General features: G+C 34.6%; 1 protein-coding gene across 1 annotated transcript; it reads left to right on the forward strand.

Moving 5' to 3' along the window:
- Window positions 1–470: 470 nt before the first annotated feature.
- On the forward strand, window positions 471–7,650 carry LOC135154925 (uncharacterized). The gene is made up of 4 exons (XM_064103168.1): window positions 471–578; window positions 845–995; window positions 1,667–1,781; window positions 2,661–7,650. The coding sequence occupies exons 2-4, from the start codon at window positions 890–892 to the stop codon at window positions 2,941–2,943; spliced, it is 504 nt and encodes a 167-aa protein (XP_063959238.1). The 5' UTR covers window positions 471–578; window positions 845–889; the 3' UTR covers window positions 2,944–7,650.
- The last annotated feature ends 12,705 nt before the right edge of the window (window positions 7,651–20,355 follow it).

The following is a 20,355-nucleotide window of genomic DNA, read 5'->3' on the forward strand; positions in this document are numbered from 1 at the left end:
CTAAATCTGTATTGATGAGAAAGTTGTTAGTCCCTGAGGTATACCCTGAATATCAGAAATAGAAAATATTCGAAAAGATAATACAAGATTCTAATTATAGCACATTATAATAGGCTACTCCTTATTTTCATATTTCAGATATAATTCGTAATATCGTTGTCATTAATAAGAATTCCTGTGCTATATAATAGCGACTGTAACTTCCCAACTACTTGAATTAATTATTGACTTACTTTGGTCACCTAATGATATTGGGATTCAATATGGTCTGTTTCTTTTCTGAATAACGCAATTATTATAGTATTAAACTGAGGTGCCTTAAGTTTCATGAGTCATTACCTACCGGTAAGTCACATTTTCGTTATTTTTTGGAAAGAAAGGGTTCCCTGTGTCCCCCCCCTCCACTTTCAATTCGCCCCACCGCTCCTGTTTATGTATTTACGCCTTTTGTCATTTACTTTTCAAAGATTCCAGAAGGATATAAGGTCCCGATTCCTGGGGAGCAGTTCTTAGTCAGGTGGCGTTCCGGGAAATTGAAAATTTATTGCAAAGAAAGCACCTTGAAAGGCGAGCCTCGGGTAATATCATTTCCGTGATTCTATGACCAAACTTATCCCTAATGTAACTTATCATAAACTACAAGTCATATCACCTGATCACACTAAGCTGTTGCATATGTGTGTACCAGGCAAGGTCAGATAAAGTTTTCTTCCAAAAACCCAAACAATTTATTAACTATTTATAGAATTAAAAAGTCACTCGTATATATAGCTAATTACGAATAACTTATTGATTTAATTTTTAATACTAATTTCCCTTCCAACATTATTTAATTTTCTTGTAGATTCTCAAGGAAGGAGAAATCCGTCACCTAACTGAGCACCAAATCATGTTTGAGGTGGATACACAAAACATTACTGAGAATAAATTCAACCTACACATCACCCTACAACAGAATACAACGAAGGAGCTCATCGTTGCAATGTCGTTAAAAGGTATAAACTAGCGAGTAGGAATGAGTGCGATGGTCACGATGGTACACGATATCATGATCTAGCTAGGGAAAGACAGATGCTTTGTTCAACGAGGCATAAATCTCGTATAGATATATTTCAGGAAAATATTGGTGATATATCCATATTCCTTCATAGAGTGACTATGTCCAATTCAAATTATTCAAAAGCTAATTGTTTTACATGACAAACTAAATTCTAAATTCAGCCCTAAAATTTTAGAATCATTAAAGCAGTTAAGAGGTTCCAAATTTTGTTCAACATCTTCATTGATATTCTCGTGGGTTTATTGATGTTATTGTTTTTGTATTTTTTTAACAAAGAAATAGAAAATCGGACCTTCAATTCTTTGTTTCAGATGAAATACCAGCTTAATTATGATTGATAAAAACCGAGGGGGCTTGTCATCTGAATGCATCTTACCATCGATGAATTACAGACTCAATACTAGGTGCCTATCAATGAATAGGATTAATGTAGATAATGCTTAAATGAACCAAAGATGCAATATGATTATTCAACCAAATATATGAATACCACTATGCGAATAAAAAAAATGTTAAATTAGTTCATAGTGTCCGATTCAATTAATTACAGTGAATTCAAATTTTGTAATATCCATATAATGTGATTCGTCTCTTAATTGTAAACAGCTACGGTGATATCAGAGGGAGGAGCTTGTTCACCATCAACGATAGCGACATCATCCCCATCGGCTGACAGTCATCCTGCAGAAGTCATACATTCTGGTTCTACCTCTGAAAAAAGGTGAAAATCTGACAGTATATATTATTGACAAATAAACTTAACCAAATGGAATATTTCAATAATTCATTTATTTCAAGCACGTAACAGAATGGCATTAACATACTATGGGCCATGGTAAAAAAATAAGTACGCTAAAAATAGGCATATTCCCGATACCAACTTCAATTTCGACTTAGAATGCAATATCTATACATGTCAAATAACTAAACCTAATACATAAGTAATCTCAGTATCGAATGAGAAAAATAATCATCCAAATAGTTTACTTTACTATGATGTAGAGGATATGATATGAAAATTTCCTTGGGAGGATAAATGATGGAAATCTTTTTTGATCTGGTTTTTATTTTATTTTTTTATATAAAAAAACATTTTCCGAAGAATGAAATGAGCTGAATTTTTCAAAATAATCTCTCTATAATTGTCATATTACAAGCATTACATTTCATAAGATGATTGCTCAAAGACCTTTTTTGGAGGAAATTAGAAACATTACCACAAGAGGGCACTAGCTTTCAATTATTTGAATGTTTGAGTTTTTATTTATCTATTAGATAAAATTGAAATGTTGGATGATACTTGAATATATTTATTCAATATTGGATGTTCATCAAAGCTTTAAAAGGTCTTTATTTTTTTTCTCAAAATGTGTAAGAAGTTTTTTCATGTTTTATATCATCTTTCGATAATTGTGTGGACCTTGGCAGAGTAATGTATCCATTTAGGTGACCAAGAACTGTAAGTATGAAATGATAATGCAAATAATCAGATGATGATGATCAGTGCAGTCATTATCATCATCGTTGAACATCATCGCCATCAATTGTCATCTTCATAATTTTCAAAGTTTATTTCTTTTGTTTTCTCTAAAACACCAAGAGAAGAGTCTGAGAAGGATTTCGATGACATTCTGAGGGAAATTGCTGAGCAGGTCAACAAGAGACAGGAGGTCGATAATCTTGGCAGAAAACTGGAATTTCATCCATCAAAAATAGGACCATACTTAGAGAATAACAGGAATGCATCATACATGGGTACGCTACAGATGCTTCGTGATTGGAGGAAGGATACCAAGAAATCAAAAGAACGCGAATGGTTGAGAAAAGCCCTTATTGACATCAAGTACGTTCGTTTGGCTGACGAGCTTCTGCCTGAGTGCTGATAAACAAAAGTGATCCTAATCAAAATGCGAGTAATAAAAAACTGAATTATTTGTACTAAATGTATCGATTTATTGGAATTATCGTTATACAGTGCGTATAAAAAAAAAGTTTACACTTAGAAAAAATCCTGTAAAATTATATATTTGTAATATCCTGACGATTTTTCCACATTTTAGCATTGGTACAGATCCATTTAAGCAAATGACGATATAACTGTCGACAAATATTTCCGCTTGAGTGAGCACCACTTACTTTTAAAAAGTTAGTGAAAAATGATTTGCGCAACACTTTGAAATAGTTATGGGAATAAAAGTATACCTTAATCTCGAAGAACACGTGGAAATTAGTTAGTAAAATTGATTTGAAGATATCTTTTACCTTTTTAAACTTGTTTCCTTGCCCAAACACTTCGAAGAGTGCATTGCGCCCCACCCAACTCCCCCACACACCGAGTCCATCATGACGATATTTGCTTTACACTGACCTTTGATTTACATGAAATGGCTTAGGCTTGATTTTCATTTTGTAAATCATTGCCAAGCTTCGGAAAAGTGTGGAGAAACAAGTATTAAATGAAAAATGAAATGTAAACCAACTTTAAATGATAAAAACTTAGTGAAAAATGCTGGAGATGTCTGATATAAACTTTTGTTCAGATTCAGTTATGTCCTCAGATCCAGCTGGCACAAAAAGGGTAAAGGTTGTGCTTACTAAGTGTTGAAATTTCAAATTTTGGCGGCAAAATTGTTACAAAATGCTTGAATGTATCCGTTTTATTTCAATTGGCTAAAAGTGCTAAGGAAATTTATGAGAAATGCTTCGCAGGGTAAGTTTCATTTCGCCCTTTCCCCTTGACACAGCGTGAAAACAAGCATTTCTGCGCAAATAGATTTCTGCGAGCTTTACAAAAATGGACAGTACTCACTCAAGTGTAACATTCTGTCAAAACTTTTACTTTCATTGGATAGATGAGACCCAAACCCATAATTATATGTTAAAAAATAACCCACATGTTGTATATTTTTTAATTCCCAGGGCTTTTTCAAAGTGTAAACTTTTTTTTGATACGCACTGTATAGTAGCAAATCTAAAAGTCTATAATTTCCAAAAAAATTTCAAATTGTAGATTCAGCCTCAAATCAACTGGATTCCTACATATTTAATGGTTTCTATGCCAAACAGATGATATTTCAAGATGCACACGGTGGTTAAGAGCTGATAGAAGAGGCGTATGGTTTACCGAGTGAATTAAAAAGGACTGTTTGGATGGTAAAATGAAGATGGAAGAGATTTAGGCACTGAAGAAATAAACATATATAGTTAAAACATTTGGATTATCCACGACACAAGATTGTAAACAGCTTTTTTTGCATTAATTTAACGCTAAAACCGTCGGCGTTGAATCCACCCGCCCTCTCGACATTTTCGGCAACTATTCCGAGCTCGATGACCTTTTACTTAAATGTCTTGTGCATCTTTTGAGACCAAATTTACATTGAAAATGACAATAAAAAATGAAACTCATATTTTATTGTTCGAAAGAGACATGGAATGAAATAATCCCAAAATTTGCCCAATTGATCGTGGGCCCAACAGTCGCTGTACAACGCCAGATCGAACAGATTGAACACCAAACAGGGTAAATGAGGGTAGGAGCAACTTCCACCTTTTAACGTCTTTTGGTCTGAACTCCCGGGTATGATACGGACTCTCTACCAGGCGCTCTACCAACACTCTAAAAACAAATCAGTCAAAAATGACTAGTTAATAGGGTCAGCGGGGTGCAACTGCTATTCTAGTCATATTTGACTATTTTCTAGTCGTATTCTACTAGAACAGAGTTATTTCTAACTAGAATATATGTCAGAAATGTGACTAGCATATCAGTTGCACCCTGCTGACTACTTGTCTAGTCATTGTGACTGATTTTTTTGAGAGTGAACTGATGATGACATCAGTTGGCTCTACTAACTGAACGAGGCCATGTCTGATTTATATACGATGTTATTTATTCGGAATGTTATATTGTTTTTGTATTCTATTCATAATTATGTGAAATATGTAAAATAAAGTCAAATCAAATAAACTGAGCCAACACACCGGTCTATGCCCGGATATGCGGTTGAAAATATATTTAGTTTGCATTATTTAAGAACGCACGTAAAATAATTTTCCAGTAATTTTGTATTCAGAACATTATTGTGTATGTATGATTATGCTGACGTATACGAAATAAAGTATTTCCCAATACATCGCAACTGAATAATTTATTGTATGTATGTACTTTGAGTAATAGGTGAACATTGACAATGTGGTAACCAAATTATTATATTCAGATTGTCTAAACTATTTCGCCCAGTCATCGATGATACAAGATCCTGAATATTTTTTGTCATTAATTTTAAAGGTTTTAGAGCAAATATTAGGTCCACCATTCAACCTTGGACGTATTCATTATATTGTATACCCAGAGAAGTGTGTTGTATTTGCTTTATGTTGCAAGAAGCCGAAATAAAAAAAATCAGCAAATGTGTAGATATAGGTGTAAATGAAATGAAATTTTCACTATGTAATATGTATAGTTGTGCTCATACTATGTAATATGTATAGTTGTGCTCAGAGGTCAGTGAAACCCTCCAGAAAGTCAACATATTAAAAGTTCTGCAATGTAGCTTTGAAGTCAGGTGATACAATATTGCATTCAATAAACATGATAAAGTTTGTTCCTATATGGGCTCCCCAAACATTGTAATATCATTTATATTCAGCACTCTGCATGAAGGAGTGTGTTTCATGGTGGGGATCGTTAACTTCAGAACAAAACTGGGTTTCAATTATTGGGTATCTCCACTGACTATGAGGTTAAATCAAGTATTGCTATATCCAAAAATGTACATAATTCTTTTTTCGCAATATTACGACGTTTTTACTTTGTTGTTCCAATGTACAAAAAGTCAACAGCATGACATGTTATTTCTCCATTGTAGGTGTTACTTATTGATGTATAATGTCAATCAAATTGTATAAGGAGATATATCTTAGTATATTGAGAGTGAGGTTCCGATGGAGGTGCTGTGGCCGAGTGGTCTAAGGGGCCTAACTATAAACAGGAAAGTCCCGGGTTCGATCCCCGGTCTCAGCACCTATGCCTGTGAGCAAGGCATTTAATCGACGATGCTCTTTTGTCTTTCATTCAAATAAATGGGAATGCTTTATGCATTCTTGATAGATATGTGTGCACTGTTTTGAGACTGATATACTTCTATCAGGTTTCTAAATTTTCTATATCGCGAATCCAACTTATACGAATATATATATATATATGTATATTCTTATTTCGCAATATTACGACGTTTTTATCAGTTGCTGATGAACCCTCAGGCGGAAACAGTCTGTACAACTAAAATCTAAGCAACTCGCTCCACCCTATTACTATACTATATATATATATATATATATATATATATATTGTGTAAATGATATTTAACCAGATTATGCTAGGTTTGTCTTTGGAATGGATATGTCTGCACTTTTTTTATACTGATATCCTTCCAGCGGATTTCTCATTTTTTACATCGCGATTTACACGAAGATATTTTTTTGTGGAAATGGTAATGAAGTGCCTGTTCTATGCCAAGTTTTTCTTAGAAATTAATGCTTTATGTATATTAACTAAAGAGGATATTTGTTGTTTTTATCATGGATACGTTATAATTACGATTATATTGCAGTGAATGAAGATATTATTAGTGTAATTTGAATATACGTAGTTTAATAGCTCATATAGGACCCAATAAGATATTACTTAACAAAAAAAAGAACAATGACAATACTCAGAAATGTATAAAGTTTATTATTTTCGGGGTCACGCGAAATAAAATGTTACGATTAAGAAAATAAAAAAAAATTCTAACTCTGGGTATAGTTTTCAACCAATACTGTGTAGATTTCACCCAAAGCACTCATTATTGGTTTAAAACTACCCATAATTGGATAAAGTTTTAACCAATTGTTGTGTGGACAGTATGTTGCCCAACATTTTTAAGAGTATACATTATAAGATATGGTACTACATTACTGATATTGTAGTCAGTTACGTTTGGCAGGCGCCCGTATGAATGTGTATATAGAGACGTCTTGTGAAAATGTATGTATATCATACAAATTAAAAATAGGTGTATTAGTAAGAATATTAATATTTCTTACGTACAATTTATATCAAAATTTACATGTAAGTACGCACACTTTTATATTACCTATTCACATACCTATCCATGCACACACACATGCACACACACAAGCACGAAATGGCGATGTTAGAAATGATGTTTAGAGCTAATAATTATACAATAATTATACATTGTATATTCAAAAGGTATAACAGTAATTTAAAATACTTGGTATTGCTATATGGTAAATGATGTTATATATAAACCCCTCCAAAAAAGTTTGGAAATCTGTATTTGGCCATTAATATCTCCAAACTCCCAATTTTACACAATGCATATTTGATATCATTCAAACGATCATTTAATTTTCTTTAAAATGATACCATGCTTGTTATGATCATGCCATCGCAAAAAGAGCAGGATTCAAAAGTTTTGGGGGAGGTCTGAATTGAAAAGCTGCAATACGAGCAGAAATAGTCATGAAGGGTCAATAAAGGACATTATTCTTTTGTCTGTGTCAATAGAGATGAAAATCCATTCAAGTCAAGTCCCTGCTTCTTCATTTTTAATGTTTTGTTGTGGTTTATGTATTGATGTGAGATAACATGGTTTGAGTCGTGGTTTGAATTACCCATGCATGTTTGTTTGTTATGTGTTTGCTTGTGCAGATGTTTGTTGATTCGATGTTCATGTTAAGGTGCATGAAAACAAAAGAACCCGCTGAGAAACTCGCTCATCACCACAGGAAAAAAGAACGGAGACATTCAATATCGTGTCATTTTGCAACTTTCGAATTTCGACCTTGCCCCACATTTCAAGGCACTGCACCTCCATGTGAACCATAATCATACCATGTAGGGTATCATTAAACAAAAATTAAATGATTTAATTATTGGTATCAATCGGACATTAATATGCACTAAAACCGAGGAGGGATTTTCGATCAAAATCAGATTTCCAAACTTTTTTGAGGAGTTCTAGTAATTGGAAATGATTGGAAATGACATGGGAAATGAGAAGAAAACTAAGGGTGACAAAGATAGAGAAGAAGAGAGAGTGGGAGAGAGAGAGGGGGGGGGGGAGAAAAAGTTAAACATGCAAAGAATTGTAAACACACCCACAATCGTAACATAAAATCAAACTTATCAAGACTTAACTACTACGGGATGAGACAGTACACAACTCATTTAAATCGGGCGCTGGAGGAGGTGACGCCCGAGCGATGCAAGCCATCTCGAGATGAAAACTTTCGTATTTCGGATCTTCTATTAATTATTAAATAATAGAGGGCAGTTTCAGTTTTTTTCCTACATATTGCTTTTGCATTTGGTGCATGTGATCAGGTATGTTATCCAGATGGATTTGCATGTGATGTGCGAAGTAATTTAGTAATTTTGTTTGGTTACAGTGCTGGTGAATTTGCTGGTGTTCGTGATGTGGTTGTGCAGGATGCATTTGTGTGATTTACATTTGAAATGCAGGGGGCCATAGGGAGTATTGGTGGGGGTGGGGTTTGATGTTGGGAACGGGTGCCCAACCCTTACGAGGAGGTTGTGTAGGGTGCGCGCTCTGCGGTAGGAAGTAGTGGGTGGGTCGGGAAGATGTTGGCTGTTGTTGTCGATTATTGTCATGGTTGTAGGATGGGGAAATGTTTTTTGTTTTATTATTATTATTTGAGGTACATTTTCTGTTACGGGTGAAAAGGTTGTGGGGAAGTAAATGTTGTTGTTTTCTTCTTGAAGGGTCTGATATGTGAGAAGCTGTTCTTTTTGTTTTTATCTGGCCTTTTAGATGTGCTTTTTAACAATTTTTGGGTTGGGACCATGTTTGCGGTATTTGTTGATTTCCATCATAACTTTGAAAGTTTGTGGATCTGGTTGATGAAACTTAAACATACGAGTAATTAAGCATCACAGAACATCTTTGTGAGTTTCAGGTCACATGACCAATGTCTAAGGGCATTTAGGGTTAATGAACTTAAATCATTTTGGGGGAATCAAAACGAAATCTTAACCAAGGTTAAGTCTTTAAAATCATATTTTGGGAAAGCTTATGAGCCGATCTACACAAATATTTGTTTTGTCGCATGTTAGCTTCAAGCATAAGGATGGTCATTCAAAGTCATGATTGTTAATAATGATTTTTTTAATAAATAAAGTTCCTATGTTTTTAATTTTAAAAAAAATGGGGGTTAAAAATATATTTGATGGATTGTTTTAATGCTCCGACCTCTTTGTAATGAATTAAAGATGGCTTAAAGAGATATTCAAAGTAGAATTGTAGAAATAATGGATTTAATGAAAGATCAGATAGTGGGAAATTCAGGAAAGAATGTTATACACTACTCCACCCGTGGGGGCGCCATGCACAAAAACTAATATCATGCAAATCCAACGATTAGAACTAAAGTTTATAACATTTTTATTGGAAAAAAAACACAACAAGTTTGTGCAATCGTATGATAACTAACAATAACACCCATTTGTAACGTCCCATGTGTTTTACATAGCAAAACTCCTTGGGCCATTTCAAATTTTCAATGATACGTTTTGACCCCCCCCCCCCCTCTTATTTGAAATAAAGAAATGGAATTTTGAAATAAAACAAAATGCATGAAATGAAGTATACATATGAAACTACTTGTAGCTAAGGGGCGAAAAATCTATATAGAAAAGGGTACTTGGTACCTTTAACAAGTGAGAAAATCACGATTGTATTATCGTAGACCTTTAAAATTAATATTTCTTTGAAAGCATAAAAAAACTAGAAATTGAAATGTCAAAAATATGATGAAAATTTAGGAAAATATATACATCGGCAAGTGAACAATACGCAACGAGAATGATTATATATAGACACTGCTTCCAAAGTACATCTTTTCATGCCTTTCCAACAATTCAGCTCAATAATGTTCTTTATTAAAATAACAATACATAACAGCCTTGTTTTGCATTGTAGATGAGCGTAAATACATAAATTCCGTATATTTCCTGATAATAAAACCAATATTAAAGGAGAATGAAACCCTTGAAACCAGCTGAATCCATATCAAAGAGAAAAATCAAAGAAACATATTGTTGAAAGTTTGAGGAAGATTGAATGAATAATAAGAAAGTTATGAGCATTCGAATATTGAGATCACTAGTGCCATGTAGATCCTCCCAACGGCAATGCGACCAAGATCTGTGATATCACACACGTACAACTCCCTCATTACTTTAGTACTTATTTCACTTATATTCTCACTTTTATAGAGTCTATCACAAGGTGAGGTGTTCTCTTTATGAGATGACAAGTACAGAGGTTTCACAACATTATATCATTGATGAATCGTTTGTCATATGATTAGAATGAGCAAAAAGAGATGTTTTGGGGTATATTTTCAGTGTCCAAATGGGAGAGTTGTACGTGTGTGACATCACAGATCTTGGTCGCATTGCCAATGGGAGGATCTCCATAGCATTAGTGATCTCGACATTCAAATGCTCATAACTCTTTTATTGCTAGTCCTATTTTTCTCAAAGTTTTGTTGATCTTATTCTTTGATTTTTCTGCTTTCACAAAAGCTAACTTGCTCCAAGAGTTTCATTCTCCTTTAAGCCAACAAAGGAAGAAAGAAGGAGAGGGTTTTGAAGTTGTGATTTGGTTTGATACTTAGTACTTATGCACAGGGTACTTGGAACGATTATTGAATAGGGGTGCCGGGGGTTTTGTTCTATTATTATTTTGTTCTATTTGTTCTATTAGGGGCGGGGGCGTGCTGCCTATGATAAATAACATACGCAGCACCCTTGAAAACAAATTGGGGGTACTTCAGCACCCCCGCTTCCATGCAGGGCCATGTTTAAACAAGGAACTAATACCACTTTCAGTACCTCGCTTGTCCAGACCAGGCCTGGGTAAGTCGTAGAATTTTGATTTTATAAATGGCGCGGGCTAAATTAATGAGGCCTAGTTCCAAAACCAACAAATGAACATGATGAAGGAGCCAACGAAAGAAAATGGTCAAATGCGATATGTTATCTGCTGAATATAACAAAAATCTATCACATAATTAGCAATTAATTTTCACAAGGCCAATTTTTTTCTCGCTTCGATCGCTCGCATCTTTTTATATATTTTTTTTCATATTTGCCATGTTGTGCCCCCTCAAAATATTTGTCGTATTATGCCACTGTATTGAAGTGATGTGTTGTGTAAATCTTAAACCCGTGATTTGAATTAAATTAGCCACCATCTGTATTGTTTAAAATTGCTAAATTTCGAAAGGTTCCGTACCCCACCTGCATAGCACTGGCGTAAAGATGGAAGGGTTTTGACAATGCCCCCAAACGTTTTTCAGTCGAGAATAAAAAAGGAGAAAGAGAAAACGAAAGGGGGAAAATTGCATTTTCTGAATATCACGTAATGACTTAAATCCAACAGGTAACTCGGTGTTTGTGACATAGCTCCATCTACGACGATTGCTGAGGAGTTAAGATCATATTGAAGTTGAATAAATATTTTGAAATCCTAGCTATTAGAAAGCTGTATCTGTGCATTCACCCAGATGCACAGATGGTTATCCTGGATATCGGGGGGGGGGGGGGGGGGGAGGGGGGTGGGAGATTAACCTTGTATAAAATATGTAAAAAAGACAATCTGATTGTGTTTTTTGCATGGTTAGCCCCCTCCCCCTACTTTCAAACCGTTCTGCGGCCCCTGTTTAATTAAGCCGAGCTCCGGGCCTGGCCTAATGGCAAAAGGTCCCATTTTTACTGTATTTGCTAAGAATCGTTCGGGGATCGAAGCCACGGCCACTGGGTCAAACACATCTCTCAATTCTTCTTCAGAATGACCTTCACTAAAGTTTCAAGTTCAAGTTTCCTTTATTCCATTTCGACTCAACATATTACACAAAATATGGAATAATAACCGTACAAATCTGTACAATAGAATATACCATGTAAGCAATATGATCATACAGTCATGACAAATGAAAATAGATAACAGCTTTCGGTAAGCAATAAACAATAATGATAATCATACAATAATTATAAGGGTAAAACATAATGAAGAACAATCTCGATTAAACATTTGCAAGGCTACTTCTATTGATCTTTTTAACGAAATAAAAGTTGAGGAAGTGGAGGGTTCCACTGTAAAGCAAGGCTTGTTAAATGTGGACCCCTCAAAGAATTGGGTAAAGGTAGATTTGTAGGTATAGCATACGAGAAGGAGGGGGTGGAGATAAAGATGACGTGATAAATGGAATATGGAGTTAATGACAGGATAATGAAAGAAAGAATGGAAACCGAGAGAATAGGGCGGTGCTTAGGTCAGTTAAGTGTGAGTGAAAGAGGAATGAGAGAGAGAGAGAGAGAGAGAGAGAGGGAGACAGAGAGAGAGACAGAGAGACAGAGGGGGGGGGGGGAGGGGGAGAGAGAGAAAAGACTAGTTGTGTACCGATCGCTCATTTGAAATTCGCCCTATATGATTCGAGAATTTATTTTTCAACTTGATTTCAAAACAATTCAAACGAGTAATTTAGTTTTTGTATGTGTGCGGGTACGGGGAGGATGGAAACGGAGGGTCTGTTGGGTTTGGCAAAATCCCACGGCGTACAGGGGGGGGGGGGGGGGGACGCGTACCTCCTACCCAAAATAGTAGGGTACACAATATCAAATATTCCCCCTACTTTTTTTGGTCTTTTATGATGGAAAAAATATACATCATTAAAAATCGAAATAAAACATGTATTATGGACGAGATGATCTTATTTTGGGGTGACAATTTTTTTTTTGCTTGTCTAATTTTCCAGCCACTACGGGGAGAGATTTCCGCCCTTGATTGTGAATAGTTGTGTTTTTTTTTGTGATAAAGATGTTAATCATTATGTTTGGTTACATTTAGGTTCAATTTGTATATGAATTGCCCTTTACGAAAAAGAAACGCATCTGGAAATTTTTAGGATATTCGACTTGTAAAACAAATCATCAGTATGAGAACGATAGAATCAAATGCAAATAAAAGGGAATTCAGGATGTCATGAGAAATATAAACAATTTCCTGCTGAACAGACTCGACCTTGGTCCCACCTATAGAAACGGAAATATATAGGACCAGATGGATTCGTCTTTTCCACAGAGGTTTACGTGAAATTATTGTGGTAAAAAGATAAATTAGTAAAATCTTATGCGGGCTGTTGTATTTTTATAAAATCTTGATACATGCACTGTAAAAACTGTGGTGTTAAAACTGACACCAATTGGTGTTAATAGAGGACCACACCCTGAGGTGTTAAAATAATACCCTAGAGATTGAACATAACACCAATGAGTGTAAATGTAACAACCATAAGTGTTGTAATAACACCTATAGGTGTAAAACTAACACCACCAATTTAACACCGGTGTAAAATAACTGGTGTGGTCCTCTATGTACACCGGTTAACACCACAGTTTTTGCTGTGTACAGGTATGATAAAGCAATTGAAAATCATTCATCAAGTGCTCTCAAGTGGTGTGATAGCATTTCGACAAAGGTTCCCCGACTCAGACGTTGATCAAACAATCGAACAAAAATTGGTCAGTGTCCTATATGGTTCTGTCTGCGTGTATTTACAAGAAAATCCAGTTACATACTTATTTGCAAAGACTGTGTTAACCCTAGCAAAATATAAATTACTGCCTTTAAGGTGCACATCCACCCCAGTCAAAAGCTAATTTCAATAAAAAAGAAAAAACAAATCATAGGTATAACTTTGCATCAAAGTCTGATATAAAAACAAATTAAAGTTATAACATTTTAAAGTTCTGGTTATTTTTCACAAAAAAGTTATGTTCATTATGGAAAAGGGAACGATGACGTCATCCATTTATTATGTTTTGTATTAAAAATATATGTTTAATATTCTATATTTATCGGTAATATGAAGTGTAATGAACTAAAGTTTGATTCTTTCCAGAATATGCGAATTACCATTTTTACAATTCATACATGAGGAGTTTCTTTACAATATGACACTGCTTTGAATCGAACTCACGACCCTTCATAGGCCTACCAAATGAACCATCATTCGCAAAAATTATTGTTGATCATGACTTCAAGAATAAAAAGAAATTAATTCTTTATGTATTAATTAATTATTCTAGGACTGGCGGAGATATGGCATCAAAACTAAAAGTTGTCGCAGTTCTCATCTCTCTTGTTATGCCTGTCATCGCATCAGGGGCGTACCTAGGATTTTCCAGGAATTTCGTCAGGGGGGGCAAAAAGGTCTTTCAAGCTCGTCAGGGGGGCAGGGATACATGCATGGGTGGTGGCTTTGCATGGGTGGTGGCTCGTCAGGGGGGGGGGGGCAGACTGCCCCTCTGCCCCCCCCCCCCGTAGGTACGCTAGTGCATCGCATCCAATGCATTCACTGAAGATACAACATGGATTGACGTCGAAGAACAAAATCGTCGAGGTTTGAATCCCCCTATTGTATAATTTCTACAGATTTACTGTGAATCGGTAGTTTCACAGTCCTAAGGGTAGAGTCCTAGATATTATATATGCTGTCATAATACATATCTTTACCAAAGCTAGCCTTCTGGTAAAAGCGATTACCTACCCCAGTTGACAGACCAAGAATACTACTAAAATGGTAACAGCCGGTGTGTTGTTTTGCATTCTTCCAATTAGAATGTAGTACATGATTATACATCGTGAAAGTTGATTATATTTTTCCTATCTTTATGCAATTATGTTTATGGTTTAATTTGAATGTATAATTGTGACAATTTACTTTTGTGATTTAAACATATCTAGACATAATTTGAACATAGGTGATGTTAAAGCTATTCTTAATGTTATATTGGTAAGTTCTCATTGATAAGTGCTGTTGATGTATAAATGTTAATATTTTGTTTGTCTGTTTAATAAAGAGAACCCTGTGGCAAGGTTATAAAAAAAATGAAAATAAATTTTCGCGGGGTTTCTTTTTTATATTTCAAAGCCTTGATAGTGGTGAAAATCTCAAGAATATTAAGTTTGTCTGTCTTTTCTTGATATCCGATCCCGAAATTTGAAAGATACATGCTAAACAAACATGTGATTTGAAATTGAAAGCTTTCACCAGTGTGAATCGGCCATTGAAAAAAATAATAAAGGATCAACTTTCTATTACTACAAGATAATCGTGTATGATTAGCATTATTGGCTTTTATTTTAGACTAAATAAACTCACATAAAATTATTCACCAAAACTAACGACAGTCCTTAATATCACATGAAAAAACCGTATGTCATCACATGCACAGAACAAGGCATGAATATAAAATTCTAGTAAAATGACCTTGTCATGTTTTATGTAATAACACATATTTTCTTCATGTTATACCTCATGTTATACTTCTTAAAGCATATGAGTATCGTATAAAGGCAAAGACAAGCAAACATTTTTGGAGGAAAGAAGGTAAGTCAAATGTTGGCATATTCATTACACTTTTAAGAAAAAGTTCATTTACTCAAAATTAAAATATAGCTATCATTCTGAAAGTAATAATAATAATGATAATATTATATAATAGGATTCATAATATCTAAATTAAGCATATTTTTTAGATATCTCGCAGTAGTTTGATAGTGTAGACCATGAAATTATACAACAATTTATGCTTAGAAGGTTTACATTTTACCTTAACATGTTCGAAATAGAAACACGTTTTGTGGACAGGGGAAGGTTTCTACAAAAGAAAAAAAAAAGAATCCCCGTGGTTTTAATTACCTAAAGAGGGGGGGGGGGGGGGCTGGGTTACGTGCCCGACCCTATCCTTATTACTAATTAATAATATATATCATAATCAATTTACTCTGGTGTTATAGGAATATCTGATGTTGTTATTCTATTTATTTGAGAAAGGAAGCAATGTTATGACAATAACTACAAATTGCAATCAAATGTGGATTCCCTTAAACCATTTAAAGATAAATGTTCACAACTCCCTCCCCCTCTCAAAAAAAAATGAAAAAAGGTTTCTGCAAACACGCTTCTATCAATTCAATCGAGCAAGTTAAGTCAGTATACAAATAATGCATTTAAGCGCATGTATGCAGGGTCAAATAATGAACGATGTGCGAGCTGAGCCAATGAGTACAACCCCCCCCCCATGTTACTGACTTGCCCCGAATGCTATATTTGATCTAAAATCTAGATAATTCCAGAACTCGGACTACCCTGCACTCTGAAAAACGACCTGGAACCAGAACAGCGTATTCACGAACATACTTCCGCTTTAAGCAATGAACAAAGAATCACACGGATGATCGCAACTTAGGCTAAACTAAGATTTTCTAAAAGGCAATGTTACTGTCAGTGTCTTTTTCCTCTCACCATTCCCAAGTACAGGGAAAGAGAAAAACAAAACGCACTTTTGAATGGAAATTGGAAGTTATTTGTTGGATGAATTCTTAAACCTACCCCTAAACATGACCTCTTTTGGGATGAAACTCCTTAATAACAAGTACCTTTTCAGCCAAAATGACCCTTAAATATGGGTATGGGTTTCAGGGTTCGAGCCTTCAGCCGCACACCCCCGCCCAAACCAAATCTAAGTACCCCCCCCCGATTACTTCCTTTAAAACACTTTCAGAATCTTGGACTGACATGTATGAAAGAAGAGAATACTTTCTGGTCACACAAAATGTTTGATTGTATGCATGGCCCCTCACCAACTTTGTATTGATATCGAAATGGTCTGTGACCGACATAATTATCATACAAGAAAAAAAAAAAAACAGGCCTAGCATTTATATTTGATTCTGATTCATTTCATTTCTGCGTTTACATCATCAATATCAAAATGTATAAATATACAATATACAAAGGTAACATATAACAAAATAATAAAAGTCGTTAAATAAAAATTGAAAATAGATATCAACAGGATGTATTATAAATTCTACAAAATGATCAATCAAAGAAATGCAGGAGACTGCTATCGTGATCAATTAGGCTTGATGATGATGGCGGCCTCATGAATGTAGTCACACTTGCTGTTTACCGGTTACACTTCGTAATTCCAAAGGTTCGTAATTCCGAAACACGTAAATTGCCTATACCTCGATGTTCGTTAATCCGAAAACGTAAAAGGGTTCGTTAATCCGAACATTGTGGCGTTATTCCGAAGGTTCGTTATTCCGAAGGTTCGATAATCCGAAAACGAAATAAGGTTCGAAGTTCTGAAGGTTCGTTAATCCGAAAACGAAATAAGGTTCGAAGTTCTGAAGGTTCGTTAATACGAAAACGAAATAAGGTTCGTTAATCATTTCGTTTTCGGATTAACGAACCTTCGGAATTACGAACCTCATTTCGTTTTCGGACTCACGAACTTTCGGAATTACGAACCTTCAGAAATACAAACCTTCGGAACAACGAACCTTCGCAATATCCGAACCTTCGGAATAACGATGCTTCGGAATGACGAATATATGCGCTGTTTACCTGCTGGATATCTATCAATTTTTAAACAAGCTTTTGGATGTATTTCCCGGCGTTAAACAATGCGATCACTTACCCTCACTATATCCACACTGCTCAAGCCAACGAAACCGTTTAAATTGATTTATAAGAAGTATGTCCAAACTTAATATTGATCTTCCATTTTTTATTGTGCTAATGATTTGGGATATCCAACATGTTGTAATTAATGATATTTATTTTCCAATTTAAAGAATCCAGTTTTGAATAATTTATGCTTTAATGATATTAATTTCGTTTTTCGTTTTATTCTCAAATTCAGAGAGTTCAGACAAATTCTTAGGCGTAATGACAAGGGTGATTATATTTCTAATTTCTAGTTTACTTCCATTTCATGATCCAATATTCTATGCTCAACATTTCTCATTTGACTTATTTCCTTCATACATTCAGCAGAATATTGAATGATATTGTATCATAGTTTTTTTTCTTTTTTACTAAATAATATTTGTAAAATCTACGTTACTCTATTATGTATCTATTGTTTTGGTTTCTTTATGTTTTCACACGGCCATGCTGAAAAAAAAACAAGTGATCTAAATATGTATATTATCCTGTTTAAAGATGTTTGTTACAAATCAATAAGTAAACAAATAAAAAATGATTTTATTGATGACAGGTTTAGCAATTACACTGAAAGAGAGTCCAAAGCTGCTGTGATATCCTAAATTTACAAATACATTTTTTTTTTTTAAATCTTGATTGATCTAAAATTTTCTATTGATGTTTTACTTGTTTCAAGTGGTAATCTATTCAACAATCTTGGAGCTGCACACAAGGTAAAAATAACAATATATATGATATTTATATCATATTATGTTATACATATATATATATATATATATATATATATATATATATATTGAGATCAAGAGTATGGAGAGGGCGGTAGCAAGGTCAATACCAGTCTTCATCGAGCTTTCGGGCACATGCCCTTTATCAGGATCTAGGCCTATATTTTGTATTGTATATATTGGTTTAGATCCTGATGAAGGGCATGTGCCCGAAAGCTTGATGAAGACTGGTATTGACCTTGCTATTACCCTCTCCATACTCTTGATCTCAAATATAATTATAAAAGAGAATTCTAAATCCGTTTCTGAAACAGTCGTGAAAAACACGTCTGTTCATGGGCATACGGATTGTGAAACTCACCGTTCAAAGAAAGGTATATAAATATACATATACATGTATGTATGTATATATATATATTGTTAGAGATTCAACCTTCCCCCTCAAGTGTATTCTTAATCCTTTGTATTATGTAATGCACAATAGTGCTCTGGAGTGAATAGTGAGTAGTTAGGCTCAGTGGTTAGGCTCCATCGCACTTAATTGTAATTAACATACTCAGCATTTTTGAACTGGGTGGGTTGCCTGTTTTAGCAGGAGTACCTCACTATCTGCACAGCTTTCACACAGGCAGGACCTATTGGTCCTTGGGTCCAGTTGGGTGATTGGAAATGGAGAGTTAGAGTTTTAAGCCAAACACTTGCGCTGCAATAAAACTATATTCCAGAGTCAAGATTCACTAAACCAACATGGAGGCCTGTTCCTGATTTCCTGCATTTAGTCATCCCAGTCCTTGAACCTTGAAGGAATAATCCCTTAAGCAGCTCTTCCAAGCTAAACTGGGATGGGATGTGCTGTGACAGAAGGTGATGGTGCAGACAATTTTGTTGGAATTCTATTTACAATAAAATTGGTGAAGTGCAAGTAAAAATCATGCTCCTAGTGCTTACTGTAAGTCAAACTGTAAGTTTAGTTGTTTTTTTGTCTCATTTATGTCTTGGATTTTTATTATTCATTGAGAATAACAAAAGGTCAAAGAAAACCTCTAAAATGTGAGATGTGAAAGATGCTAACTATATTTTTTCATTAAAAGATTATTATATGTCAACAAGAATTCCATCTGTTGAAATATTGAAAGGTCTTAAAATGATATTCTTAAAATATATAAGAAACTTTGCTTTTCCTAAGCATTAATGGATTATGGAAAGTGTTTCTCATGTCATGGAATTTCTTTGTATGAAATGTTAAATTTAAGAGAAATGATGATGCTTTCTTTTCAATGACCGAATTATATCATTCTAGATTATACTTGAATACTTGAATTAAGCTAGGGAAATGATGTTTCCTTGAATATAGATAACCTATTATGTTATGGTTATTGTCCTATATGTATTCCGTAGACTTTTTAAGTTTTGGAAATTGTTTAATTGTAGATGGGTTCTTCTTCATCTACCTGGGAGTTCACCCAGTGGTTCTTCAGAAGTAAAGAAGTCTGGCAGCTCATTTTCAGCCATTGACCAGACCAGTCAAGAGTAGGAGTAAAGGTTTATTAGAGGGCACCCACCAAGAACGGACAGCACCCTCGCTGACAAGATCTGATGATGGTCGTTTATCATCGCTCGTTTTACTCATTCGTTACTCCTCATGAATTTTTAGCAGGAAGCAACAGTTGATTAAAGTGGGTTATTTTATTTATACCCTCCAGAGACTTAAAGCATTGTTTTGTAACCATATATATACTATTGTGTAACTTCCTTCGAGTTGAATATATTTTTGTTATTATTGTTTATCTTCTGTTTATTCTGGTCCACCAAAACCAGAAGATTGAATTTAAATGTTGGAAGTTGAAGCCGGAAAACGAGTAATAAAACTAAACATATTTTATTTGTTGAACTAAATAATAATTGTCTTCCATGGTCATTTATTTAGTTTTACAGTAGTGAGTTGAG

Source organism: Lytechinus pictus, chromosome 8, assembly GCF_037042905.1.
Source record: "Lytechinus pictus isolate F3 Inbred chromosome 8, Lp3.0, whole genome shotgun sequence".
In the NCBI taxonomy this organism is placed as follows: domain Eukaryota; kingdom Metazoa; phylum Echinodermata; class Echinoidea; order Temnopleuroida; family Toxopneustidae; genus Lytechinus; species Lytechinus pictus.

What these genes read in the sequence shown, in the direction of transcription:
- LOC135154925 (XM_064103168.1), top strand. Translation starts at nt 890, where the DNA reads ATGTTTGAGGTGGATACACAAAACATTACTGAGAATAAATTCAACCTA. An exon ending in CGTTGCAATGTCGTTAAAAG is followed by an intron (nt 996 to 1,666) that starts GTATAAACTAGC and finishes AATTGTAAACAG; the next exon opens with CTACGGTGATATCAGAGGGA. An exon ending in GGTTCTACCTCTGAAAAAAG is followed by an intron (nt 1,782 to 2,660) that starts GTGAAAATCTGA and finishes TAAAACACCAAG; the next exon opens with AGAAGAGTCTGAGAAGGATT.